This window comes from Ciconia boyciana, chromosome 1 (assembly GCF_034638445.1).
Source record: "Ciconia boyciana chromosome 1, ASM3463844v1, whole genome shotgun sequence".
Taxonomy (NCBI): domain Eukaryota; kingdom Metazoa; phylum Chordata; class Aves; order Ciconiiformes; family Ciconiidae; genus Ciconia; species Ciconia boyciana.
Genome location: NC_132934.1, coordinates 68614124 through 68629558, shown reverse-complemented (window position 1 = coordinate 68629558; position 15435 = coordinate 68614124). Strand labels below are relative to the sequence as shown.

The 15435-nt window shown below is 49.8% G+C and overlaps 1 protein-coding gene across 4 annotated transcripts in view; it reads right to left on the bottom strand.

Annotated features, from left to right (window-relative positions):
* Nucleotides 1–2085: 2085 nt before the first annotated feature.
* B4GALNT3 (beta-1,4-N-acetyl-galactosaminyltransferase 3) overlaps nucleotides 2086–15435 on the bottom strand; it is a 69330-nt gene continuing 55980 nt past the window's right edge. Inside the window, exons 12-21 of one of the 4 annotated variants that reach the window (XR_012044157.1) lie at nucleotides 14814–14914; nucleotides 13466–13542; nucleotides 11864–12869; nucleotides 9998–10296; nucleotides 9453–9606; nucleotides 8620–8692; nucleotides 8000–8153; nucleotides 7116–7242; nucleotides 4666–6293; nucleotides 2086–4102 (exon numbers count right to left, since the gene is read on the bottom strand). Coding sequence is in view for 1 of the 4 variants with exons in the window: in XM_072873010.1 (XP_072729111.1) it covers nucleotides 6185–6293; nucleotides 7116–7242; nucleotides 8000–8153; nucleotides 8620–8692; nucleotides 9453–9606; nucleotides 9998–10296; nucleotides 11864–12869; nucleotides 13466–13542; nucleotides 14814–14914 (2100 nt within the window). In the remaining 3 variants the exon portion in view is untranslated. Of the gene's footprint in view, nucleotides 6294–7115; nucleotides 7243–7999; nucleotides 8154–8619; nucleotides 8693–9452; nucleotides 9607–9997; nucleotides 10297–11863; nucleotides 12870–13465; nucleotides 13543–14813; nucleotides 14915–15435 lie in introns of all 4 variants that reach the window. The other 3 variants (XR_012044158.1, XR_012044159.1, XM_072873010.1) reach the window with 3 other exon arrangements.

Genomic DNA, 15435 nt, shown 5'->3' with positions numbered 1-15435 from the left:
GAAAATAGATATTATGGTCTGATGTCATCACTGGGGACCTATCAGGAATTATGTCAGAATAGCCTGACAATATTTAGTAGAAAATGAAGAAACGTTATACATGAGGAGATACTCTAGGCTTATTGCCACAATGAGAAATGACAGCTGCATAGTGTATTACTTTATTTTAAAAATCACCATTATAATTTAAGGTCTTATCACTAACATAAATGTTTTTAAATATATCATTTTTATATTGACAATGCTGGGAATTCTCTTGTACTAGAACAATTTGTTTCCTTAAAAAAAGTCTTTGAATTAATGATTCTTCAGAATTTTTTTTTTGAAAGAGTAAAAATCTTCAATCCTAAATTTTATAACTCCGTAGTCATGCTAAAAAATTGGTATTTTAATAGCCTGGTGTAAGCCTGTTTAAATAATGACATGCTTTTCTGCTTATTAAATGATTTTTTCATTGTACGGCAGAATCAGAGTTCAATATGGATTTTTCATTTTGCATACTCTTGCCACCACTGAGAAAGAAATGTCACATAAATGTCCGCATATTAGTCTTCAGGAGCTACTGGGAGTGTCTGACACTTAAAAAAACCCCAGATAGGGGCAGATTTCATTTGTACTCTATATCTGACTTGGCAGAACTAGATTTCTGTTTAAGTCACAGCTGGTGCTTTTTTCTGGAGAGGGTGTGAATAATCTTGCCCACAATGGCTGGTGGGTAAGGCTACAGGCCAGCATCAGGTAGGACCTGCAAATGCCAGTGGCTTTTTTGCAGCTGAAGGGAAGTTGCATAGAAAGAGTAGGGTGGAAAATGCCAGTTATGTATCTACCAGAATTTAAATCAGCAAAACTGAGCACAGTCTGGGATCTGTTTGGCGAAGCATGTAAAGACTTGTCCTCCACTTTGTCCAGGGGATGGCAGGACTGGAGCAACACTGAGTTTGCTGCTTATCTCGGTCCTTGGTCTCTGCCGAGACTGACTGCTAACAGGGGTGAATCTTTCTGGGAAGCCTCTGTTACCCTGCTCTTCTCTAGAAAAAGGCTTCACTGTAGAAGCAGCAAAACTAGTTCTAGCCAATGCAAAACCACCAGCTAAGGGCTTTCAGCCACGACTGGCCAGCTGGGTTCATGAAAGGGTAAAAAATTATGCATCCCGTGTGCAGATCCCAACTCCTGTGACTCACTGCTTCACAGAGCAGGAGGCAAAGCAATTAGCATTGAAGACTGAATGTAAAGAGAGAAAAAAGAAGAAGAGGTTCAGCTGGGAAAGAAGCAGTGAGGGGAATTTCATTACCAGATCTTAACATCATCGTCTCAGAGAGCTGCCAGGTCAGGTAGGGCAGCGCGCAAGGCCTGCCTGAGCAGAGAGGGCTTCCCATCACCCAGCCCAGGCGAGCAGAAGACCGGCAGCGTGCTGGAATGCTCCCCCCCGCCCTCCCCATCACCTTTAATAATTGTTTCTCATTATAATGGAATCAGACTCATTAGCAACCTTGGCTGCCTTTTTCCCTCTCCATGTCTGACTCCCATTCCTGCCAAGCTTTTTATACTCGAAGGAGGCACAGTTGAAGCGAAAAGGGGCCAAATTTGAATCTAAATAAGCAGTTGCCGTGAAAGAGCTGACCTCCCAGTTGTGTAGGCTGTGCCAAGTACTGAGCTCAGGTCTAGGCTCTCACCTGTGGTCTTCTCCAGGAATTGTCCCCTGCTTGCGAGGGGGACCACTTCATTCTCCACATTCTCTCTCTATGATCACATTGCACTTGTGCGTTGCTGGGACGTGTATTTGTCCAACTTTTCTACCTTGTTTCACATGATAAACCCAGGAAAACAGGGGAAAAACTGTTTTGTTGCCATCCCACTTTCTGCGGCCCTAAAGGGGACTGAAACAGGTCTCGCTCCTGGCTAACCTTGCTCACTGCATCTCCCACCCGCCTCTTGCTGCAGAGCTCTCGCTGGCTTGGGCAGAGAGCGACCTGCCTGTGGTATTGCCTACGCCTTCGGTTATATGAAGCCAGAGAAGCAACACCTGGTTTCTAATCCCTGCTACATGGCGATGTGGGTGAGAGTAACACACGGACAGAACTGAGCTCTTGTGGGAAGACAATGTATTTATAAAATCTGAGGGGGAATCAGTATATCCCCCAGCTCTAACAGACAGGTGGCCCAGGAGTCATCTTGAAGGCACAGAGCCACTTTAAGGCAGATAATTCAGATTTTTAACACAAGGCATTGGTATCTAAAAAACAATCAACTTCAGATATTTGTAGGCAATGAGAAGAGGCAAGATGTTCATACCGGGCAAACGTTAAAGACAATGACAAAACGAGTCACATTGTAATTTTCACACAATACATTTCTCTCAGAATAAAAGCCAGCCCTTCTTCGTTCCCTTTGCTGACCTGCAAAACAAGCCTCAGCCCCACAATTCACAGTCCTGAAGATGGAGTCGGCATTTGTGGGCAGAGCCCCCTTGCCGTGCACCCCGCGCTTGGGGGCCCAGGGTCCCCAGCCTGGCCACATCCCGCCCCAGGGAAGGTCTCTTCTGCAGCATGGCCCATCTTCTCCCCAGCTGTCCCCAGCCAGAGAGCTACCGGAGCAGCTCCCTCCTGCCTGCCTGACACATGGGAAATCCCATGCAACTGATTTCCTCCTGCCATCGAGGCAGGACACAGCCAGGATGCATATGAAGGTCAGAAACTCAGGGCAAACTTCACTGCAAACTCAGGCACAGCTTCCTAAAAAGATCCTGGTGACAGAAACGAGATCGACTGTTGGGGGAGTCAGTTTTCTGGCTGTGGTGAAGCCACCTTCCCTCTTGTTCTCCAGGAGCTGTGCTGGACCCGGCGATGAGCCCTCCTCTCAGCGGCAGTGCACACTGTGCAACACTAGCAATGGGGTGAACCACCTGCCGATGAGGGACCGCGGTGGTCTGGCCACCGCCCTGGATGGCCACATCCTTTCACTGCATGACTGCGGGACTACTTGCTCCTGCTGCGCTCCCTGCTCTCCCCCTCTTCACAATGCTGGGGAGAAAAACTGCAAGTTGTTTTGGAAGAGGGGCAGCAGCCTCACAGCAAAGCCCAGTGCCACTGCTGCAAGATTTGCTGCTGGCCGGCAAGCTGGGGAGTGTGTAGCCCCTTCTCTCCCTACAACCTGCAGCAGTCTCTGAGCATGTGGGCTGGAAGACAGCTTTTGTCCCCATGGGCTCTCTCCAAGCCCATGGAGGCTGCCAACTAGTGCCAATTAGTATTAATCATGTTTACTACCGCAATGCTTAAATACCAACTAAGAACCCCCACTGTGCTAGAAAAGGAAGAACATTTGTAATGGCAGCTTTGACAGTGGGGATACTGGCCATCAGGAAGCTGGACTGAAATCCACTAACTCCTTACATCTCCACCAAGGAGTCCTCATGAGGTAAACAGTTTTGCTTGCCACTGGCCTGGGTTACAAGGTGTGAAGGAAGGAGCAGAGTCACAGCTAAAGCATGGGGGTGAAATCCTCAAATTCTGCTCACAGTGCTGGAGCGAGGGCTGCACCCTACTTTCCAGTCCACCCTCTGCCGATTGTCCTCTCTGGTGAGGAAGAGGGGTTACTCGTATTATTTAAGCCAAGTGAGTTACCTTCTGGACGCACCGAATTCTTGCAGATGAATGCCAGCTGCTAACTTTAGGTGCTGCAGACCACATCTAAGCCAGATGTGAAAGCACACAGTACAAATAACCCTTCCTCCTTGTGCATGACATAAAGGCCGCAACTGAATCCGTCAGCTCTCCATCTGCAAAATGGGCATCAAGCCGTTCTCTGCTCGATGGGGCCAAACGGCTGGGTCCTGCTAAGGCCTTGCCGTGTCCCGGCGCTCGCCCTCTCCGCCAGCCTCTCCCCATTCCACAGGGATTGCGTGACAGAGCCAGCCCGGACAGGCTGAGGAGGCGCAGTCCCGGAGCCTGGAGAGCAGCTCACCTGCACACTCACGGGGTTGTGCCAGTGTTTGAGTGAAGCACAGGCTCCGACATGCACCGAGAGCATGACTGACACTGCACATTCCAGGCAGAAACAGGGCTTATTGCAACATTGCATCACAGGGCTCTGGCCTCCCAAACTCCTGTAATACATTAAAAAAAAAATAATAGTGTTGACTGTTGTCAGCCTCTTCCCTCTCACCCCAACAGCAATGTTTCATTTCTTAGTCTCTATGTGGGGAAAATACTTTTCCTCAATAAAAAGATTACTCTGGCTTGGGCAGAAGGCTAAGGCTGCCCCTTCTAAGATATTCAGTATCTGCATTCTGACAATGGCTCGGTGAACTCAGAGATATGGTACTCTTGCGTACTGAGAGGTGAGAGGCTCTTGTGTACCTCTCACCATAGCTGCACACTGCACAGCGAAACTCTCTGACATCTGGTTGACTTTTTTTCTGACTCCATCAGTCACAAAACCCGGACTGAGGCAAGCAGATGATTTGACAAGATTTCTATCTCACGTGCCAGAACTTGCATGTTCACTTTTTTACTGCAATAGTGGAACTTGATGGACCTGTCAAGCACCACAGAATTAATAATAAATGGATGCCTATTCTGAATTGGCATCCACTCCATCAGTGTAAAAAGCAAACAACTCTAGTACCATGTCAGCGTTGCTTGTATCCTGCATACCTCCATTACTCACTTCTCAACAACTCCCCGCAGAGCTGAGCGCCACGAGCAGTGTCCTATGTCACACTCTCCCCTGAAACTTGAGACCAGTAGCGGCCTTTTCAGCATGGTATGGGGACACGGAAGCTCCAGTGCAGAGCACTGACTGTGCTGGGATTTCTGGGTTTCTATAGTCCTGTAAAATGGTCACAGGGGTAAAAAATCTTGCCTTCCATTAATGGGAATTTTAGGGGCTGAGAATTCCCTCTAGCGTCAGGCCGGCTGTGGACAGGGGCTCTTTCCACAGTTCTTGCACCAATGCCTGCATGGGTCTGCCCATCCTTTTATTCACTCAACCCTCTTCTGTCCTCGCTGTTCTTTGCACCCCATGCAAGTGCCAAGGCCTGAGGCTACCTCCTCCGTACCGGGCCAGAGCTCTTAGGGCTGTTCCAGAGACGAAGCACCAACAGCTGTGCTGGTTCTTCAACCAAGAAGTCTGCTCTTTACATAAAAGTCAAACTATGACAAGACATAACTGTGAGGCCATAACTTATTAAATTAACCTTTAGATGCTGCATAAATGTACAGGATTTAGAGAGCAGAATACTCTGTCTCCTCTTTTTCTGACAAAATTACAATACTTCAACTAATAAAATATTGCCACTTCTTCCCTGCTAGGGTTTCCCTGATATCATTAGGACAAACACACGTCTGTCAGATAAGGCTGCAAAGTTCCTCCTGAGATGCGCTCCTAGCTTCTCTGTATAACCCCTCCACTATCCTCAGGCAGTGGATCAATAATTTAGGTGGAGTTGTAACATCAACCCCTGCCACCTCGCCCAGCTGCAGGTAAACATGGCTCTCAGAAGTGTACTTGCATCTCCATCCATGGCCCATAATTTGCTGAATATAAGCACAGTTTTTCATAATGACTAAAGTGAAAAGCACAGAGAAATGTCTAAGCACCAGCAGCCTAAAGTGCCTATCAGCTCCTCCACATCCAGATTTCCTTGGGTCAGCACATGGGCATGTGGACACAATACAGCTCAGAGAACTTACTTTGGTCCCCTGTCCAAAAGCATGGATACCGGAGAGACGGGGAAGGAGGGGAGATGGGGAGGGTTGGTTTTCTTTCTTTTTTCTTTTTTTCTTTCAAGTATTGAAAGAGAAGCTGTGTTAGTGTAATAAACCATTCTGGGCTTAGCTGGGATTTGTGTTTGTTTGGTTTGCACCACACAAGACTCAACGGGAAATATGGCACCTCTCCCACTGTACCATCCGCCAGACTGCATGGCAGGAAATACGAGTCCTTCACTTGGCGACATTTCCCCACACGCCTTCCCAGCAAGACACAGATCCCACATCTTGGATACAACGTCTCACAAGAGAAGCTCCCGTTCCTCTAGCCTGACCGTCCCTTCCTTGGCTGTGCTGTCTCATCAGAAGGCTCCGGAGGCAGAGGAAGAGTTTGTGCGCTCGGTTGTGTGCCTCGATAAAGCGCACGTTGAGGCAAGACGGTGGACGGCGCTGCTGGACAGCTTTGGGGTTGAAGGCTACAGTGTCTTCAGCTGGCGCCGGTTCCACATGCCCCGCTTCGAGTGAAACCAGTGGAAAAAGTTTCTCAGGGAGAGACGCTCCACTTCCAGCCCGGCCTGCAAGATCCTGGCATAAAGGAGAAGGTTAAATTTAGGGAAACCTTGATCACAAAGATACCAGGGGGTTGGTCCCAGGAAATCTCTTTTAAGTCATCCTGTTGTCAAGAGACTGCAATCAAACTGAAGAGCCCGAATAGCTCAGAGGTATCTCATATCCATAAGCGGGCGTCTAATGACACTTGCCGAGTGTTTATGCACCCCTGAGAGCAGGACTGGTTAGGAGAGGGCTGCACACGCCAGGCTAGGAGAAAAGACAGCTGGCAACATGGGATTGCTCAGGATGCTAGTCTTTTCTGCAGTTATCTGACAGAAATGACAGGAGAGGCCCCAAAACCTAGAACTACAAACCCAGAGGCCTATGATTTGTACAGCAAAGATCCCTCATCATAAGCTTCTCAGAAATTGTAACTGTACCTCGTGATCTTTAAATGTCTCTCTGACAGTTGCTCTTCTGGGCAATTGCTATACGTAGTATGGGAAGTCGGAGGGACCCAAATTGGACCCACTGTGCACTGCACTGCTTGAAGAGGATAAAGTCTTCATGATCACCAGTGCCTGATCTGCCCGTGGCCAACCAGCAGTGTGGCTGAAAGGCACCAGTAAACGGCTCCTCTCTTCTTTTATCAGTGGCTGTAGTAGTATATTTTGGGTCCACTTGCCTACTAGGTGTGAGGTCAGGACATGCTCAAAGACTCTCCCTCACTGACCAAGCTTATGGTGGCATTAGTCACCTCAGTCTCCTCAGATCCCCACTCCCCTGGTCATGGGTCCTCCAGGATCTAATGGGTCTCACCTCCTGAGTGCATGGATGATGACAATGGATGCCTACCTGTCCAGGAGTTCCCAGTCCTCTCCTCCCCAGCGGTCCCGAAACTCTTTTGTGTTCATGCCTCCAATCTTGTCCAGGTCAGACTTGTATATGCCCAGGAGACCAAACCCATTCACCTCCCAGTAGCCTGAGGACAGCACAAAAGAGGCACAGGTATGTTGGTGCTTTGAGCCATTGATGACTCCAGCAGGGCTGCTGGAGTGAGACTCAAGCTACTTTTAAGCACAATGTTGACACGAGAGAGTCAACTCAGCACCAAGGCAGAGCCGACCATATTAAAGCTTTGGGAAGTGAGAAAGGCTTGTGGACAGACAGCATGGGTTGTCCTATGAACTTGTTAACAGAGCCTTTCACATCTCCTGTCTGGCAGCATAGTACTTAATGTACCTGGACTGTCCCAGCTTCAAAGGGAAGCTGGGACACCCCTGTGCCTGGATGGCTCAGGATGGCCACCCTCTGTCTAAAGGAAATCCTACACTCAGATGATCTGTGCCACTTTCCTCCCCCTGACTTGGCTTGGTTTCCCTCACCCCTGGGCTACCAGTTCTCCTCAGGACAGGCTGTGCCCCCTAAGAAAAGAGAGAAACAGACAGAAAGGAGTAAAGGAGGGGTTTTCCAAGGTCCTCAAATCCATAGAGAACCCTAGGAAACAACCAGGAGAAACCTCATATAAAGGGCTCTGCTGGCTCTTTGATCTCAAATTCCAGGTACCTGACACTGTTAAACCCCATCCTATGTCTGAAGCACTCTCACCTAGTGGCTCTGGAAGTACCTTAAGCTCCAGACCTTGATAGCACTGGAGGAACAAATCTAGAGGTGGCAGGCACCCTCCTTCTTTCCCCATTCCACAAGGTCTGAGCCAAAGAGGCTCCGCTCCCTCTTACCGTCAGGCCACTGTGGGGACATGCCGCAGTGCAGCCTCATGACCATGGGTGCGAAGGCCATCTTGCCTTCCACGCAGTGCTTCCGGATTGAATCAATGATGCCAACTGGGAAGTGGATGTGGAGGTCGCACAGGAAAACGATGCTATGCGGGTCCTGGAACCAACCACACCGGTTGGGAAAAAAATAGGTTGACTTTAAGTAAGTCTTTTTGAGGGGCATGAAGACAGAGACATGAGAGTGAATTAAAGAGCCATGAATTGCTAGATCAGAAATTGACATCCTAGGGGCTGGCAAAACAGCCACTGACTGGCTGTGGAACAATGGGCACGAAATACTATGACGATGACCTGGCAGAGCCAGTATCACAAAGCTGCTACTGCTGATTTCTCTCCTGTCTGATAGTTCCAGCAGGCAGGCCAAGAACCAAATGGACCACAGGCTCCTTGGAGTAAGGAGTGAAACTTACTCTGGAGGGACAGGAAACACAGCTACACTTGATCTGGTCTGCAAGGCTATTCCCTTCCTTAAAAACCAGCATGTTCAGTGTGAAAAGCAAGAGGCAGCACCAGACGCATTCAGCTATCCAGCTTCCTGTCCACCCCAAGTCCCTCAAACTTACCATCACGAGGTCTATCCCCGCCTGCAGCCCAGCAGAACGCTCAAAATTCCCCGTCAGCTTCAAGTACCGATAGCTGGGGGTCAGATGGAAAGAGAAGTTCAATGTGTGCACGCCAGTGAGCACAGAAAGCACCGTTATCAGCAGTACACCGCGGATGTCATGCTGCAGAGTTGCCCCTTGCCCTCATGCACCCTCCCAAGGAGAAGGAAAGCCTTTGCTGCGTGAGTGCGCAAGCTCAGCGCTGCTCCAGGCCCCAGCGTGCCCTGAGGGACTTCCCACTTACGCAGCAAGGACATGGCAGTCCTTAGCAAAAGTCGTTTCAGCTCTAGTCCAGCTCTGGCCTAGGATTAGACCTGTTACTGGAAACCCCTGGAATGTAAAGGAAAGGACCAGCCAAGGCTGGTTCAGGTCACAGCACGGTAAGTCAGATAGCTATTCCAGCAAGCGGAGTCCCCAGAGGCCTCCATGCTCTCCGTCCTATTTCTCACTGCTTTCTTGTCTTCACTGTCCTCCCCCTGCCCCATAACTGCGAGACTTGCTTTCTGTCCTCTCTTGTGAACTTGAACAAAAGCCAGGAGAAAAGAGATGTATCTGGATGGATGGCTGCAATAGGTACTGCCTTACCATTTTATAACACAATTATATGCACTATACATGTATGCACATTATAACAACAATATATGCATGTATATGTGCGAGGTCTGGATGGATGTCATCTTTGGGTTTCCAGCTGCAGGAAGCTGTGGCTGGTCAATACACAGAGACTGGCAGATGTGCTCTGTTTGCAGGCATATGCATGTGAGCAGTTTTTTGTGACCAAGCAGTACTCTCACCTGTGCAAGGTAGACCTTTTCAGAGCCTTCTCCACATCCATGTCATCACTGCTGTAGTCCGTGATGATGACGTTGAAGTATGGATCCTTAGTGACTCGGAACAGCTCTTCCATGTCGGAAATAAACTGCAGCACCCAACGTGCCTGGTTTTTCACTGGTTGTATTGCAAGAGGGAGAGAATCACAGTACAAATGATTTAAAAGACAGCGTGGCTTCTCAACAGGCAAGGCTTCTTGCCTCCCCTCAAACCCCGCTAACCTTGCAGGGATGCTGAAATAGGCCCAGCCTGAAAACCTGTACCAAAGAGCCCAGGAATCAGTGTGCATTATTTCCCAGAGTGTGATGAGAGTTTTCTCTGAGCTTACAAGCCATGACAGTCTGGGCTTTGTCATATTTCTGAGGGAGTTTAACTTGGTGAGAACAGAAATTGGAAGTGACCCAGATGGGATAGTTGAGGCCGGCCCAGACTCACTGTTCAGGCTGCCCCCACAGGAAGCGCCTGCCGTGCCATCCCTTGATGTCCCGGGAAGGCAGGTCCCCCTTACCTGGCACCACAAAATGAACCACGGCACGGTGGTTCCAAGAAAAGCCCTGGGGCCAGCACAGCTCTGGCTCGTTCGCCACAGCCATCAGGTGCCGCTGGCGACCCCACGCCAGGTTCCTCATCTTCCTCTCCTCCTCCTCATCGCCGCCAGTGCCCTGCCAGCCCCTTGCAAAGACATACTCGGAGAAGCGGACGAGCCGCTCTCCCTGCTCCAGCAGCTCCAGCTCCAGCAGGTAGCGGCTGCCTCGTATGCGGTCCTGACGTTTCTCCACGTTCACGATACGCTGCAGCTGGAACTGCCTGCAGGAGATACAGCTGGGGTGGGCATGTCCCCCATACACCTGCCCCTCTCCCACCTCCAGGCTGTTCAGCTCTGCCAGGCTCTTTCCTCCGGGCTAGCACCAACCTTTTTGTCCCTAGCTTCCCCCCGCTTTGCTGCACTGCTTCTGAAGTCCCATGGGAAGGTTTAGCACCTGTTTCCTAAATCCACAAGCATGTGGGATTAGATCTGGGATTCCAGCCAAGAGAAAATAGTTGGCAAGGGAAATGAAATAAAGGTGACACAGAAAATAACAAATGTGTCTGAATGATTGTAGGGCTGGTAATAGCGAGTGTATTCAGCACCTCCTACAACTATCTTGGCACAAGGAGTATGTTTGGGCTAGTGAAATTGGCTGATGACAGCTTATCAGCCAATAACATGGAGTAGGACTGAGCAATCATAAAAAAAACTGGGGTGAGCTGTGGGTTCAGAATGGCCAAAACAGGATGAAATGCCAGGCCATGCCCTTTCAGATCATAACAAGAGTTTCTGCTGTAAAATGGATGCTCATCAGTTAAAAATGCTGAGAAAAGCTTGTGTGTACTCATCAGTTACACCATGAGTGTGACTGATGTGGCCCTGAAAAAACAAAGAGAGATCTTAAGATCTCTAGCATGATCTGTAGCATGAGAGCTACTTCCAGCAGAGATTGGGAACTAGTAACACCCATTCTATAAAACATCCAGGATACTGGTCATTTATGTACAGGAAAATTCACCCAAACTGAAACCAGCATGGAGAAGGACAGATAGGAATATTATGGAAACACAGGCCAACTCAACAGAAGGGTCAGGGGTTGGATTGTTTAGCTTATAGAGGCTCAGAGGAGGTATGTCTGTTTGCCAGAAAGGCAATCAAGATCGTAAGTCTTGAGAAGAAAAAGAACCATATCAAGACCTTGTAAAAACAGAGTACCAGCAAAAGCTGATCTCCAGTGGGTCATCAAAGCAGTGAGGACCTGAAACGTCTTCCCAAATCAGTACTAGGATCTAGAAATCTAGCTAGTTTTAAGATGGAGGTGCACACATTCAGATAACAGTGTAGGGTGCTTGGTTGTCTCTGAGGTCACTGTACTGATCCACATTATCCCATAGGACATAGGACCAGAAGGGACCTAAGTGATTCAGAAGCTGAGATGTGGCAGACATCAAACCACAAGCACAGGGAGCTCCAGTCCTACTTCGTACCAGCAGGGTTTCTTAATCTTCAGCTGGTAAAATGCTCCTATGTGCTCTCAATACCTACACTGTGCAAGGAGGAAGCCAGCAAAAGGCCATTGATGCCAGCTTCACTTTTACTGCCACCAGCTGTTGGAGAGCGATATTCAGCTCCCAGACATAGTCTGGTGTCCAACAATTCCCATTTCTCAGCCAAAAGTGGTATTTAAAGTCCAGGTTTTTACACAGATTCCTTGCCTGAACTCTTATTTCCCACATCTCATTTATCCTCTGACTCCCACTAGCTCCTCACGTGATAGGTATTCCCTGTGCAGCATGGTACACCAGCTCCGGGACGCTGCCCCTTGGTTCTTACACTGTGCCTTACCCTTTACTTCTCTGGTTGAGCTTCTTGAGGAAGACGCGAGTGACTTCCAGGGCCTCCCTTTCTCTTAGCAGCAAGTTTCCTGACGTGTTGCATTTCAGGTCAATCCAGTCTGTGCGCAGCATATGGAAGTCCAGGTGGTTCGTGCTGAAGGTCTGCTCCCAGTTCACCGCCTGGTCGAACACTGGCACGTAATCGAAATCCTCCTCATCTTCCTCCTCTGGCTCCCCATCCGCCTCTTCCTCTTCCTCTTCTGCTGCCACAGGTCTAGACTTGCCCTTCACAGGAGATGCCACCTGCTCCTCTCCCTCTGCCATGTCCCCACCTTCGGCCACCTTCTGCTCAGCAATGTAGGACTCCACTTGGTTCAGCCACTGTGGCAGCCCAGGCTGCTGGCTGGGGCTGGCAGCGCTCACAGCGCGTCGGCTGGCTTTGCCAGAGACTGGGCCTCCTTTCCCGGCTGGCACGGTGCCTGCTGGCTGCAGCCCATCCTTAGCAGCGCTGAGGTCTCCTCGAGGTCTCACTCCTTTGGGAATCATGACCCCTGAGTCCCTGGGGCCACCGAGAGGCTGCTCCCTTTGAGACACAGTCCTAGGAGGAGAGTTCGCCTTTTTGACGGGCGGTCTCCCCTGGATGGCCCTGACGTGCTGTGGAGGGCTCCTGGAGTTGTCTTTGATGCCAGCTTTTAAACGGGGTCTCTTCATTATTGGGTTCCTCTCTAGGCCAGCCTGGCTGAGGCTTTGGTTGGCAGAGGCCAGCGTGGCTGATTTGACACCAGACCTCTTCATCCTTCTCCTGTGTAGCTCCTCTCCTATATTGCCACCCACCACTGAGAGGAGCCGACGACGCTCCCGGAGGGAATAGTCCTCGTGAACGTTATCACTGTCCACCACGCTGCTGAGAGTGTTGCCTGCTGGCTCTGCCCTCCCCGTGCTGGGGTGCTTGGGGGGACTGGTACTCTCCGCATCCTGCACGTACTGCAGGTTGTCCAGGTTCCCCTCCTGGGAGCCTGCAGGAGTAATTGCAGTTACACCTCTGGCATCCTCCCACTGCCTTTCCCATCCTGACCCTGGCACCTGCCCTGCCAGGGGCAGCTACTTCTCGCCTCATCTCAGCGTTGTCTCTCCTGATCAGAGGGACAGGGATGCTCTCGGACACAGGAGCTGTGCTCTTGCTGGTACCAACCTCCTCAGCACCTACTAGCCAGTATTTCCAAAGGCTGTGGAGGGCTCTGGCTTTGCCTTTAGTTGTTGGTCCGGCCACAGCTTTGCAGGGCAGGCGCGAGCACAGGCTGCCACGCTGCACACCGTTGGCTCTGTCACTTCTGCCCACATTTTTGCTGGAACTGTGCCTCAGCTAAGCTGCGGGCCTAAGAGGTAATTGTCATGTTGTCCACTACACCCCGCTGTTTGGTGACCTCCCAACCTGCCCTTAAGAGAAGTGAAAGTGGCAGCAAAAATCTCCTCCCAGCCACAGCAATCTGGCAGGGTAGGGCTGTGACTTCCTTGGCATGGGAAGTCAACAGCTTCTTTCAGCTGGTGCTGGAAGATCACACATGAGTGACAGATAAAAGGATCCTCCAGGCTCTGATGTTAGGGTCCTTACCTGGCTGTTCTGTCTTTTCTCCAGAGTCCAGGCTCTTCTCTGGCCGGTCCATTTTCATGTACTTGTAGAATCCAAATCTGCAGAGGAAAGGGCAAAACACAAGTTTGATGAAAGTTACTTTGTCCTCTCCAAATAAATTAGAGCCACTGCTTCAGAGGTGATGGTCCATTACTCTGATTACATCTACCCAGCATCTCTAGATCCTCCTTTCCTATCATCATCACCATCTTTCATATCTTTGGGCAATCAGATCTTACTCTGCGCTGTCAAAGACATCAGTTTTCCTTGCTTATCATCTCAGTCTCTCAGACATTTTCTCATAAGCGCAGGAGGAAATCCCAATATAAGTACCCTGAAAGACTTCTTCAGCCTCCCTTAAACTGCTCCTTAAAGCTCACTTATGATGTAGGGCTCACAAACGCAAGTCATCATGCTGCAGAAGTGGCTAAGGCAGGTAATTGCAACCATCTCCCTCCCTCTTCTCTCATACCACCACTGTCTGTGTGCTCATATGCCTGTGCTTCAAGCTTTTGGGAGGGATTTCCAGGACTGTCTCCCTCCATGTGCGTTTGATGTGAAGCAAAATGGGCCCCCAGTTCCCAAATCTTGTCACAATACAAATGAATTGTTAAAGCAATAAACCAGGGTGGCACCTTCCAGCCCATGGCAGCCACCTTCTCCATCCTTCACTATCGATCCTAGTCCTAGGAGTTCCATCCCAAACCTACGATACGATCTGTTGTTCCAGCCCTCAAAATAGTCCTGTAGGGAGAAAGAAGACCCTGAGCACAGAGAGGCCACCATCAGTTATCTCACCGGAAAAGTGTCTCTCCTTATCCTGCCAAAAAGTACTCCTGAACGGAGGGGAGTCCTCACACAAGGCGTCTGCCTGTGGCACGCGAGTTGCAGTTCCCTCGCAGGGCCACCGCTGGGAGCTGGACCCCAGTGAAGATGAACGACATGCATTTATTTCCCCCGAGATGCCTGGTGGTGAGCATGGTTTGGCTTTCACAGCAACAGCCATCAGGAGGCTCCAGCTGCTGGCAGGCAAAGTTTGCTGGAAATCCATTCCCTGATGTAGTGGAATAAACATGCTCTGACCCAGCTTCCAGGTTAATAGAGTAAGAAAAGCAGCAGCAGTTTCCCTTTGAGACCTAAACATATTTTCACTTAAAGGGAGCATACATCATCAAAAGAAACTATAAATGCTTTAATGTTTTGCAAGGCTTAGGGGATCTTTAAGAATTAAGAGAGTCCAACAGAAGTGAGTATGAAATTCCAACCCAATTCCAGCCTTCAAACCATCTCCTCCCTCCCTGCTAGTAAATCTGCATTTGCAGCATCCTACCTTTCCAAGTAATAAGGGTTTTCCTGATAGAAGCATTTGTTGTCTTTCTCCATGTGGCTCAGGCGGCTGTAATCATTCGGGTAAACAAAGGATAAATGAACCTGGGAAGAAGGGAGGAAAATAAAGTAAAACCCTCATAAATGCCAGATATCAGTCACAAGGTGACCAGCCCTTTTGAGAGGGAGCAGGGGTTGCTCACTAACTATTTGCCTCTCCAAGGTACCCGGTAGCAGGTTGTGAGAATGGAAAACAGAAGGAAGCGTGCTGGTATGTGTGCAGGGGTGTGCCTTTTTATCTCTCTCTTGGCATCTGTCTGGCCATCTCTGTAACTGTGCGTTTAAGTCCTATAACAGAGAAAGAACTAGCAGGGAGAGAGGTGGGCAAGTCCTCCTGAGGAGATGCAGGGGATCACAGGAGCCCAGAAAGCACGTGGGGAGACCTCCAGGCAAGGCTGAGGGAGCTGGGACTGCCCAGGATGCAAGTCCCCCATGGAGTGTAGGCTTGCACTGGCATCCAGGGAGGGCAAACCATGCTGGTGACCTGTCCCCAGCAGACCTCAAAGTCTGTTGTGCTATGCAGGGGATTAATCCCTGCCATGCTGCATGCCCCACAAATGTGAGCT